This window comes from Pithys albifrons, chromosome 1, assembly GCF_047495875.1.
Source record: "Pithys albifrons albifrons isolate INPA30051 chromosome 1, PitAlb_v1, whole genome shotgun sequence".
NCBI classification, from domain to species: domain Eukaryota; kingdom Metazoa; phylum Chordata; class Aves; order Passeriformes; family Thamnophilidae; genus Pithys; species Pithys albifrons.
In genome coordinates this window covers 112,374,362-112,386,518 of record NC_092458.1, presented here as the reverse complement: position 1 = coordinate 112,386,518, position 12,157 = coordinate 112,374,362, and the positions used below count along the sequence as shown (strand labels likewise).

Here is a 12,157-nt window from a genome sequence, read left to right as displayed (position 1 = left end):
TTTCCCGAGCGTGTTGGGTTAATGGAGGGAAGCACCTGTGTTTTTAACTTTGGTACTTGCCAGGAACTCTGAATTCAGTAAATTCACAGGTTTTGGCAAGTCCCAGCTTCCTTCTCTCAGAGCAAACCACTGAACCACTCCTGGCACAGCTGGTATTATGCCAGGGCATAGTTTCAGTAAGTGCTATTTACCAAATTCTCACTCTTTATCAGGAAGTATCTGGCTCAGGTTAGTTCCCAGCCCTGTTCTGAACAGAGACATGAGAAGGGTGTGTGCCCAGTGCTGCCAAGATGATGCCTCTTATGTAACTTCTTATTTACATCTGAAAAGTTTAAACAGCTTCATGTCTTCATTCATGTTTTTTTTCCTTAAAAATGCAGTGGAAAAATACAGATGGCCTATGGATAATTTCTGTTTGTTTGGGTTTTTTTTTTAAATTAGTGTGGTTTTTTAAAGTTATTACTCACCAAGAGTATTAAGAAATGATGAAGAAACTGCTTGCATGGCCATTCCACTGAAAGGAGTAGAAAACAGCTGTTAATGACAGAGTGGTGAAGTGCATCTTTAATGTTTTCAAACCAAGCTTAAAGATACAAACTTCAGTCAACTAAAAGGTGCCTTTTGTTATTAACACAGTCGTACAAGGAGTCCATCCCTAAAAGTGAATAAATATAGTTAATATATTTGGTTCTGAAAAGAAAGTTGTCCTCAAATAATCTGTAACACTGCCAGCATTGTTCTATTGACAAAAGGCTTATGTGGCTATTTTCGTGTAAAAATGTTCCTTCTTTATGATGGCAACTAACTTTCCTGCCTGGGAGCACTGAAATCCTTCAAAATTGATGTTAATGAGGATTTCTAAATAGTGCTTGTTTAACTAAATTGCTTACTGTATACTTGCTGACCACAAACTCACTACTCTCTTGGCAGTGCCATCCTTTTCTGGCCCATCCAAGGGGGCAGCAGCCTCTTCAGTTAAGCCTTTCCTTCCACAGTCAAGTCTGACAGGGATTGTGAGTCAAAGCCTTGGACTGTTTTAAGTTGTTCAAAATCAGCACAGCCCCTTTCCCTTTCCCCCTTCTTTTGCAAGTGATAGTTTTTCCACTCTAGCTTGGCAAGTGTTATATAAAGCACCATGTGATTTGATAGGAATATTTGGTTCACTGAAGTCCTCCTTAATCATGAGGCAAAGTCCATTTGAGGTACCAAATGAATATTCATCAGTCATCCTGCACAAAGCCAAGTGGTAATTAATTCTTTCTCTTCTGGTGACCACATGTTCCTGACATGGTAAAGAGAGAGGGGAGAAAAAATTTACAGGGAAGCAAACTGGGATGGCATGGCAACCCTGGTGGTTTGCAGGCTTGCAGAGGAAGGGGAGAATAATTCTCTTCTAGCATTTAGGGCTTAGGTCTTCCTGAAAAATGGGGGAGGAAAAGAAATCATTTGCTGTCCCCGTGTTTGTGGCAAAAAAAGTTATTCTGTCCCCTGGACCTCTCAGTAAGGAATTATAGTGGCAGTCCTTTTGCCTCAGGCTTTGCTTTTTGTGCTTTAAATACTGAATTGTCTTCCCCAATGACTTTTTTACTGGAGAATATAAACAATGCTTTCTTCTTCAGCTACTCAACAGATATTCCATATTGATCATGAATTTGGGCTTTTAGGTGCAGAATTTTTTACTGAGTTAGCTTTGAGTTGGTCTGTGCGGCTTGTTTTGCTGTCACATTGGGCTGAAATTGATGTTAAAACCCTGGAAATTTATGTTGAAGCAAGAATTCCAAGGTCTTAAAAATGAGGAATTATGTGAACTAAGAAGGCTTTTTGATAGACTTATGTGTTTGTTCATAGTGTATGGCTGTATCCACGTGTATATATTCACATGCATGCACAGCAATCAGGCTCTCCACAGGACTGGCTGGATAACTGAGCTGATGTGGTTTGATTAATGCTTCTCCAATGGCAGTGCCTTTGGAATTCTTGTCTTCCCTCTGGCACTGGTAACATGTGGGAAGACTTTTCATTCCAGCTCATCCTGTTGGGTGTTTTCTGGTTGTGTATTTCTTCAGTTCTGGCTTTCAATTGCTCTGTCATTCAGTACTCTTTGGACACTCTTGTAGTTTAGACCTTGACAGAATGCCAAGGACTCACCTGGATGCTGATGCCGAGACATAAAAAATAACTTCAAAAATCTACACATCTGTCTTTTCCCATCCAGCCTATGGAGCTTTCTTTCTACTGGGGTATGTGCCCTTATAAAGTGTTTTTTATTCTTGATCTATGAAAGAACAGAGTAAGTTACTTACATCTTGGTTGTATGTGCATTTCTTGCCCTCTGGAGATAGATTTCTGAATTTGACAGCAGACTGTATTCCTTTTCTTTTAAGCTTTTGAAATGTATAAATAATAACTGCTATGTCTACTTCACTATTTCCCTCAAGGAGTATGATGAAAACATGCTTATACAATCACCAGAGAAAGACTATACCTTTCCTCAAAAAAGTACAGCTCCATGAGACAGGAAGTATCCAGGCCTAAGGCTTTGGCAGCAGCAACATGAAGCTCTCTCTCTTCCCATCTTCCTTTCCTCTTCCTGCTGCCTGTCCCATCTTGTCTTACCCCTAAGTCTGTAATCCATCCAGGAAATGTCTCTGATTTCTGAATTGAAATTATATATTATATATAGTTTTTAATTAATGTAAATTACGTATTATTGAGTTTTTAATCTCACTTTGTCAGCAATACACTGTTCTGAAATTTTGTTCCCCTAAGAGGAGGCTGAAGTGGTGTTTGGAGGAGTAAAGGTGCATTATCCTCAGCTAGTTAGGGCCAAAATTTGCTCCAGACTTCTTATTTAGGTGCAGCCACTCTAGCTACAAGAGAGGTTTAAATTGGAATATTGTTCATTTACCTTTCCACGTGAGATCAGTGAACACAATGGAAAGTCTCAATGTAGCCTTGAAGGCAAAGAGAAATACAAACTTCCTGCAGAAGTCTCCATCTGCTCGGTCCCTGTATATTTGCTTTTGTGTTGGGGAAACTATTGTGTTCTGCTCTGATGAGGCTTGTGTGATACTTATAGAACTTTTAATAGAAACATAGGGTGGATAATGCCTGGTCTTTATTAGTTCTTCTCACTTTGTGGCTTTGGAAGTCTTGTTATCTGTTATCACAAAAAGGAAATGGCTACTGTTATGTTTGGCACTGGAGAAATGCAGAATGCAGCCCTTTTCCTGTGTAACTATTGAAAACAGTATTATATGCTTTGAAAGGGATATAAATCTAGACCTCATTTGAACCTAAGATTAATATGAGAAAAAAAAAGACTTTAAAATTAAATTATTTTCATATAGTGTAAAAAACAGTAGAGTTTGTATGGGCTTATATTTAAATTTCCCTCCAAACTGGCAACAGATCCTACCAGGAAACCATTTTTAAGTATTAAAGACAGGATAAGTCTCCATAAAATGCATACCTAGAAATAAGGTTTGGTTGTAAGAGTAAAACTTGTTTCGGTTACAACAGAACTTGTACCCCTGATTTAACTGGAAGATGACACAAACTTTCCAGATAATATTCACCTAAATCTTAGCTTATTGACTGTCTTTAAAATCACCCTGATCATCCTGACATGACTGTATCTGGACCTGAGAAATTAAATGACCCTGAAATGCTGAAATGGATCCAGAGCTGGAATGAGCAGGATGTGCCTTCTCAAGAAGTAAAGACCAGCAAAGGGAAAAGAAAAATCTTGTTACCCACAGACATAGCTGAAGTCACTTTAAGTTGTTTCCTTGAACAGGTCATGCAGCAGAAGAAGGAATTAAAGATCTGTGTGACTGGGGAAGCCAACATAAACCTGAATGGAACTCATGTGTGTGGCAGCAATTCCACAGTGGCTGGGATCTTTACCACTGGGAAGATCCCAAGAAGTGAAGCAGTAAGCAATTTATCCTATTCTCTTGGGGGTTTTTGTTTCTCTGTTTTGCCTTTGCAGGGGGGAGTTACACTGTTACCTCTTGTTTTCCACTTGTCTGTGCACATGAGAGATTCCCAACAGAATTCTTTAATGATTTCCTAAACTTAAACCACAATTTCTCACTGAGTCAGACCCTCTCAGGTGAATGGTTGTATTTTAAGCTGCTGCTGCGTAATTTAAGTATCATACCTTCTTTAAAGCCCACTGTGTCCTTTGAAGAAGAGAATGATAGAATATGAACCCTACATATTTATGTTTAGTGATAGTAAGGTGTAAGGGAAAAGTAGCTAGTAGACACTTAAAATGCATTTTTATTAAGTAAGGAAATAGAATTTGAAGGATATTGCCTCTGTCCTAAATTCTCCTAGGGTTAACTTAGTGAGTGGCAGTAATCTAGTCTGTTAGTTTAAGGGGTTTGATCACTTGACTATGTTAGTCTGTTGATTCACTGCAATACTGTGAAGTTCTACATTTAATTATCTCAGATAACAGTGGAGTGTTGATTTCTCAAGCTTTGCTTGCTTTTGTGTTATTTGATTGGCATTATTAATTTTGTTATATTGATTTTTAAAAACAGATGCACCTTTTCACTGATTGGTATCCAGACTTTTTACAGTTGCAGAATCCATATATCTTGAGGTACAAAATTTGCAAGCTCTTTGTGTTTTTTTTTCTTTCTTCAAAATTAGTTCTAAATTGCTTCAAGCAATAAAATGGTTAATGAAACAAAATAAAAACCATGATCACTATGGAAAAAAGCATTATGTTCTAATTCAGTAGAGGACTTTTGGGGTTTCAGGTTGGTTTTTACTTTTTCCATATTTGGTTTTTTATTCTTGATATAAGAGAGGACAACTTTCCATTTGCAGAGCTGAGAGCTGGAACTGTCAGGATTTGGTTCTGGGAAGACTCGGTAGTTCCTCTGGAACACATTTTTGGAATCTCTATTGCAAACACAGAATATAACTGGTGTTATCCAGTTATAGATCAGTTGCTGGTAACTGCTTGCTCTTACTTGTTTATCTTCTGTACATGTTTTTTCCCCTATGATTGTAATGCTTTCCATTTGTAACATGATTTAGGTGAAACTAAACTTTCTCTCTTGCTATTGAATATGATTTGCATTCCACTAAGGCAAATCCTGGAATTTGCCTTATTTGTAATTTTTCTTTCTTTATTATGAATATATATATATATATATATATATATATATATATATATATATATATATATGTGGGATGGTGACAGTCCAAAACAATCTCAGGACACAGGTTTTGTGTTGGGTATGTATTTTTATCATGATGCCTTTTTTTTTGTGTTAAACAAAGTAGGATAAAAATATCAGGATTTCAATAGCTACGTTTTATCAGCTTTTAAATCTTTTGATTTAATATAAACATATACAAGAACTAAAGACATCCTTTTTTTTTTTCTTTCATGAGGTAGGTAGATTCTTTAAGCAGGAAATTTGTAGGACACAGAACACTGAAGAACACCCTGTGTGATCTTGTGATCTGTCTTTTTTCTAGACCTGATTGCCTTGCAATCTTTTAATGAAAATTTGTTAACTGCTCTATTGAATCTGATGGATTTACTAAAGCTGAGCCATCTGAGGAGGTCTCAGTTGCCTTAAAAGAAATGGACACTTATATAGATTTACTCAGCAAGACGGACTTTGCTTCTTGCTTTTGGTTTTGTTTTTCCTTTTATATGGTTGAAATAGGGGATTTTTTCCTCTTTTAAACCCTATTTTAAGTAACACAGTGAATTTGCTGGGGGTGCTCCACTGCACTCTCAATGTTTTCCTGTGTCACTTATCTCCAGTGCCTGTTGAGAATGTACATGCAATAAAAAGGCTGTTCACTGCCCTATTTCTGAGGAATAAACCTCAGAGAAACATCCAATCTTGTTTGCTCCTGAATATGTATCCAGAGGCTTCGCTGTGAAGGCTGAGTGACAAGGATTACACTCCACTGACAGACCCAAAGCTCAGTGGACTTCGAAGAACATGTTGCTTTCTCTGCAGGAGAAGTGATTGCTTTGGGATTGGCATGAGATACAAGAAAGTGGAAGGCGAAGGGGAAAAAAGTATTTCTTTGCTCTCTGAATTGTGCATCCTTTGTGAATGGCTGTACACGTGCCTGAGCTCTCAAGCCAGCACCTGTCACAGATGCAGTGCCTTCCTCATGAAGTTTGCAATCAGCTCTGGAAACAAATGTCTTTTCTCACCCAGAGTGTGCACATTTTCAGTAAATGTGGCTGGGACAGTGAACTGCTGTTTGCTAATAGTAAGGATTTTGATTGCTTCAACGAGCTGCAGAGACTGTGAACTGGCAGCTCCCATTATTCCCCTTACAGGAACCACTGTGCTCTGTGCACCTCCGAAGCTGTCAAAAGAGCCACTAAACTCTTACTTGTTGTCTGCACTGTGAAAATGAAACCTCTTCTGAGTCTTTGAAGTGTCTGAAAATTACTGGGTCATCAGGAGAGGAAAGTTAGCTACACTAATACTGCCATAGTAAAAGCCAGTGAATTCTCCTGGTTTTGGGTGCCTGAACCATAACTGAAAGTTTCACATGAGAAAGTGTATGGGGACTCTTTTAGAACACCAATAAAGAGATGAAAGATAAGTGAAGAATATATATTGTAGTTAAAATAACACTGAAACCAACCATACATCCGATTCTTGCAAGTACAGCCTACACAGGAATTTCTATGAAATATGGAAAAGTGCAGATAAATGCTTGGTTGTCATTTTCAGTCTCACCATTTCACTGCCCTCCCCTGGCAACAAGAAGGTCAGAGCATACCCAAAAGAACTGATTTAGCTCACATGAGTACACAGGGCACAAGCATACAGGTTACAAGCACTGGGCAATGTGAAAAAATCAGAAGTCCTGCCATGGCTAAATTGAGAGGATGGGAAAAAAAAAATCAATCCCCAAGGAGACAAATGCAAAGTTTCTTTTGATTTTTAGTTACCTATTGAATCTCAGAATCTCTTAAGGGACGTACCCATTTGGAAAATAGAGGCCAAGCAAACCACTCTTGCTTTTCTCCTTCCCAGCAGCATGCCAAGATCCACTTGCTGGTCTGGCACTTAGAGACATTCCTAAAAGACAGCTTTGTTTTTCTAGGAAAAAGGAAAATCTATATTTTGAAGTAAAGAAAGAAGCTCTCCTGCCTCTTAACGCTAGTCTGAAATTGGAGGATGTTATGGTAAGCATTTTTTTCCTTTCAGAATTTTTTCCTGCTCTCATCAGAATTCTTAGAGTACAAATTAACAAAGGAAGAAGAATTGATTTTTTTCGTCATTGAAGAAGAGATGTCAGTACCCTGTTGTACGTTCATTTTAGTGTCCTGAGACTAGACTAACACTAGTTTGCTGGGAGTCAGGCTCTTGCCCATGTTAGCCAAATAATTTGATACAGGTGCCCTCTTGAGGAGGAGAAACAATTATGAAGGAATTTTGCTAGCTTTTAGGAATTTTTTGACAATTCAATTCACTGTAGACTGCAGCAGTAATTGAGGGATTGTGCTCCAAGTCCTAACCTTCAGCTCTGTTAGCTGGTGCCCTCTGAGCCTCAGTAAGCTGTTGCTGCAACTTGAGTTTACTCACAGTATGCGAATGTGGGTGTTCTGGTTTGTGACATTTGTTGTCTTGCTCATTTGTTATTTGTTTGGTTAGTTTGGAGTTTTTGGGTTTTTGGTGTTTTCCTGTCTCTGTCTTGTTTAAGTGCAGTGGGTTATTGTGTCATTTACAAGCTCATCGTTTCAGGGGAAGGTCTGTGCGTGTTTCAGTGCTCTGTAAGTGCCAGGGCAGGGTAGTGATACTGTCTCTCCTCTGTTTCATGACACGAACTCACAGATAACAGCCTCTACCTTTTTTTATTCTCTTTCCAGTTTTAGTGCAGAAGATGAGTCTGATCACAGGGTTCCTTGTGAGTGCTGGAGGCAGCAGCCCCATCCTGATGTTCCAAATGGCAGCTCTGGCAATGCTGGTATCAGGTAAGAAGGAGCCCTGGCATGGAAAAGCATTCTTGGCATTTTTCAGTCCAGTTTAGGAGTTCCTTGATGTGGTCAGAAGATGTTGCCTGCATTATTGGAAATAAAGGACATCTATTGCAATAAGCTTTCACTGAGCCAGGCTCTGCATGATGCATTTTAGTCTTTTCTCTATGGTGATTTTTGAATAGGGAGCTGGCAGGTGAAACCTGATCTCAAAGAAGCAGTATATTGGGCCAAACAGTATTGTCAGATTTTCTGTCCATGGAACAGTTCAATATTTGATGAAAGCACAAACCTTCAAGTTGAAGAGGTAAAAAACCCAGCCCACTCAAATATCCCTCTCCCTTGATGCTTTCACTTTCTCTTTTGTTTTGAAGACAGGATGTCTTCTCGTCTTCTATTTTTATGAAATTAGCAAGGATTATAGAGAATATTCCATTTGCATAATACCTTTGCTGCAAGATCCACAAGAGGAAACAGATTTTTCTTCCTTTCAAGCAAGGGAATAAGTATTGTTTTCATTGTGGTACCTGTTATCCTGGGTGCTCTTTGCACATCTGAAGCATAAGATAGCCCCTGCTTTCAAAGTACATAAAGAAGTAGAGAAGTATTGAGGGGGAGGAGGAGTTGGCCTGTCACAAATGTCAGTGCAGTTAATGTCTGCTCTCTCCCACCACAGAACACAGCATGCTGGAAATCAGTTATCCATCTACTGAGAAATACCTGGAAGAAGGAAGGACCCTGAATTTGATCTGCCACATCAGTCATCAACAGAATGAAGCGTCACAAATCGAGGCTCACTGGTATAAAAGAACAAACAAGCACAATGAGACTGGCTTTGGGAAGGAGATGGAAAGCTTCCGCCTCTCACAGAACTCAGACCCCATGGCAAAAGTCATGTCCTCACTGCTTCTGCAAATTCAGAATGTCAACCAGTCAGACAGTGGCCGCTATCAGTGCAGGGCCAGCATAAAGAACACTGTCCTAACTGCTGTGGGCCACTTCATTAGGGTGAATGTAACAGGTAAGCTCTGTGTGTCCAGGAGCTTGTTTAAGGGGGAGTTGGGAGATGACATGATTGTGTCTCAAGTGACGTTTCTGCCTGATAAAAACGGTGTTCACAAGGAGTATCCTCTGCTCCAGGGGCATGAAACTGAAATTGATTGCTGCCAAACTGTGTCATGTGGAGTAAGTTTCATACTCCTCTGTCTCTTTATCTATGCATGCTAAATGTAAGACTGACATGTGAAAAATGTTGGGGATTTGTATTAGATTGACTGTGGATTTCCCTGAGCTAATGGAAACAGTTTCCCACAGGATTTCTACTCTGAGCACCGTTACCAGAGCTGAAAGGATTAGTGCGGAAAAAGTGATGTGGGAAAATGTATGTTAGTCTCAGGATAGGTGCAGGTCTGCCCCTGTTCACCCTCTCCACCCTGTTCTGAGTTTATAGCATTCACAGTCAGCAAAGATATTTTCTCTAAAATGGAGATCTATGCATTTCCTTAAATGGAGACTTCTGTGTGCAAACAGTCTGGCCTTATTGTCTTTTGAATTCACTCTAGTGCACATAGACCTCAAGGAGGCTTGGTGCTTAGAGGAAATGGGACATGAGATGTGGCAGCCACTGCTGTGAATTATTTGTTCTTACTGAGCTGAATTTTATTCTCTTGCTTCATTGCTGAGAAGAGAAAAAGTGTTGTGCAGAAAGAGTGGGAAGGCTGAAACATACAGTGGCAGTGCTCCTGTGCAATCATTTCTGTATGGGTCTTAACTGATCACAGAGTGTGGTGTCCTCTACTTGTGCCAAGAGACTTCAGCTCCATACCTCCAGCAGAAGGGAATATCTATTAGCCAAGGTGGTGAGCTCCTAGAGCTTTGTATGTTGGTTCTGATCTGGGTTGGGCTGTGAAACAAATTCATATTCCTTCCAAGCTGTTCCCTCGTATTTGTTAAAATGTAGGGATTATATTCATCTTTCGCCGCCTTCTTCTCTGAAATATTTTGACTGATGAAATAAAATAAAAACCTCACCTTTTGGGCAGCAATTTTTGGGGAAGGAAAGATGCAGTTCTGTAGACTTTTATTTGCATGTTGGTCATTGTTATATCAGGTGTGAACATTGTTTACTCCACAGAGAGGACAGAAGTTGACCTGGAAGTGAACAAAGCTCTAAGGGTAGATTCCAGGCTGGAGAGGATGTGGGCTGTGTTTATGATATCGTGGATAATTATGTATGTCAAAGGTAAGAATATATAGTGGTTTTTTTTTTTTTCCCTGAAAATAGGTTTTATGATTGAACTTATAGAATTACAGGTTGCTTGGTGGCTTTCTGGCATGATCCTTATTATTTAATGAAACGCCTTTCCCACTGTAATAATTCCATAGGGGTTAACAGGCTAAAACTCCCCAGGCAGGAAGGTGAAGTGATCCCAACTGACTTGCACTGGTCAATGGTCTTGAGCAATTCTGCAGACGGTGCAGCTGAGCTGGATTCCTGCCAACATCCATGGAAGTCACCTGGCTCAGTGTCCCATTCTTGGCTGTGCCAAAACAGAGTGCGCTGAATGAGCTCAGAACCATTGTTTTTATGGACTTCAGGTGCCTCCTGTATGGTCTTTAGGGAATGTTGAGTTGTGTGCTAATTTGACACAAGGTATCTTGCAAATTAAATGCTGAGTCTCTGAGCTGTCAGTTGATTTAGATGTGTGAAAATCTTCCTTCTTGGCCAGATGACCTCACAATAGAAACTCTGAAATGTCATCTTGCGTTACTTATTTTTTGAACAAGCTTCTTCTTTATTAATTTGGGTTGGTATGTTTTGCTCCTGAACACAAGTAAATTTTTTTTCTTCTCTATGTGTTTGTCTTTTTTTTCTACCCAAGGACTCATACTGTGAAGTTATTGAGAAGTCTGAGCTGCTTTGGTTAAACAAGCTAATATTCCTGAGATTCTGTGAGAACAACTTCAAGTTACTGCACATGATTTGTCTGGGATTCACATGGTATTTCGTGACACACTTCAAAGTTTTGGGGGACTTTTTTCTGGACTTCCTGGTACTGGTTTGTTTGGCTTATTCATTTTACCAGTTAACCCCAACTGCCTCCGAGGTTAGAAGACTAATTTCTTTGTGACTTTTCTAGTCCTAGAATTGAAATTTTCTGACATTATGGTCAGTTCTTCCAGGTTTTGCCATCATTGAGGCAGAAGATTTCTCAGCATCATGCATTTTGAAATGAAGAAATGGTTTCTTTCCAGCTGTGCTTTCTGGAGCCTGCCTCCCAAGCACAGAGGTTTCCCATTCTTCTACAGCTCTCTATGCAAAGAAGGATTTCCTGTGTTCTCTCCTCTGAAATATCTCTTGACATTTTTCTAGTCCATCCTCTGTGCTCTTCAGTTTGCTCTGAGAAAGATGGATATATTCTCATTGGTATGAGCTTAAGGAGGGGGAGCAGAAATGGAGTCACTGTCAAACTCACTGTTCTGAAAACAGAAACCAAAATCAGTTGTGATGTTTAACTCTGGAATGTTTTCGAAGGTTATTTTGTCTGCAACCTTTTAACAGTGCTGTGCCCTTCTTCTCTTCTCCAAATAGTTATGTAAATTTGCCTTTTTTGAAAGGACTTCTTTCTCAGGACTTAAATTTTGGTACCAAATGACAAAGGGAAGATTGTTACATCTGTATCTGTTCCAGCAGTGACTAAAGCTTGTCTGATGAGCATTTCTGGTCTCTGCCATGTTTTTCATACTTGGACATGTGTGTAATGTTTTTGAATGTCAAAGCAGACACATAACTTTTAAACAAATGGATCAAGTGAAGATTTATCTCCTCATCACTTTGCCAGGTATCTGCTTGTTTATCAGTTCTGAAGGGCTGCAATGGCTGCTGCTGTGTGAGCTTTTCCATCAAAGGCAACCTGACTTTGGATTCTTATTGAAATAAATGTGTGTGTAACATCTGACAGAAGCAGCGGCTTAAAGGGCATCTGTAAAAAGCAGTTAAGATTTCTTGCTGGTTGAGGGAAGGGAGACTTGGAGGGGCTCAGGAAGAGCATTCTATGATCCTGTGTTTTGGGATCCAATTCAGACTGCAGATATTTTTAGCACTATTCTTCAGCAGGCAGCGTGCTGTACAATTGCACATCAACAGGAGGCTTCTCCTCTAGGTTGGTG

At 39.6% G+C, this 12,157-nt stretch overlaps 1 protein-coding gene across 1 annotated transcript; it reads left to right on the top strand.

Annotated features, from left to right (window-relative positions):
* The first annotated feature begins 3,628 nt into the window (after positions 1-3,628).
* Positions 3,629-11,962, top strand: LOC139678156 (uncharacterized). Its single transcript, XM_071568773.1, has 6 exons — positions 3,629-3,937; positions 7,714-7,783; positions 7,880-7,984; positions 8,664-9,008; positions 10,122-10,229; positions 10,870-11,962. Exons 1-6 carry the CDS (start codon positions 3,629-3,631, stop codon positions 10,881-10,883), a joined length of 951 nt encoding a protein of 316 aa, XP_071424874.1. The 3' UTR covers positions 10,884-11,962.
* Positions 11,963-12,157: the final 195 nt, after the last annotated feature.

Coding starts and splice junctions, on each gene's coding strand:
- LOC139678156 (XM_071568773.1), top strand. CDS start 3,629: ATGACTGTATCTGGACCTGAGAAATTAAATGACCCTGAAATGCTGAAA. Junction 3,938..7,713: donor AGATCCCAAGAAGTGAAGCA/GTAAGCAATTTA, acceptor GTCTTGTTTAAG/TGCAGTGGGTTATTGTGTCA. Junction 7,784..7,879: donor TGTGCGTGTTTCAGTGCTCT/GTAAGTGCCAGG, acceptor TTCTCTTTCCAG/TTTTAGTGCAGAAGATGAGT.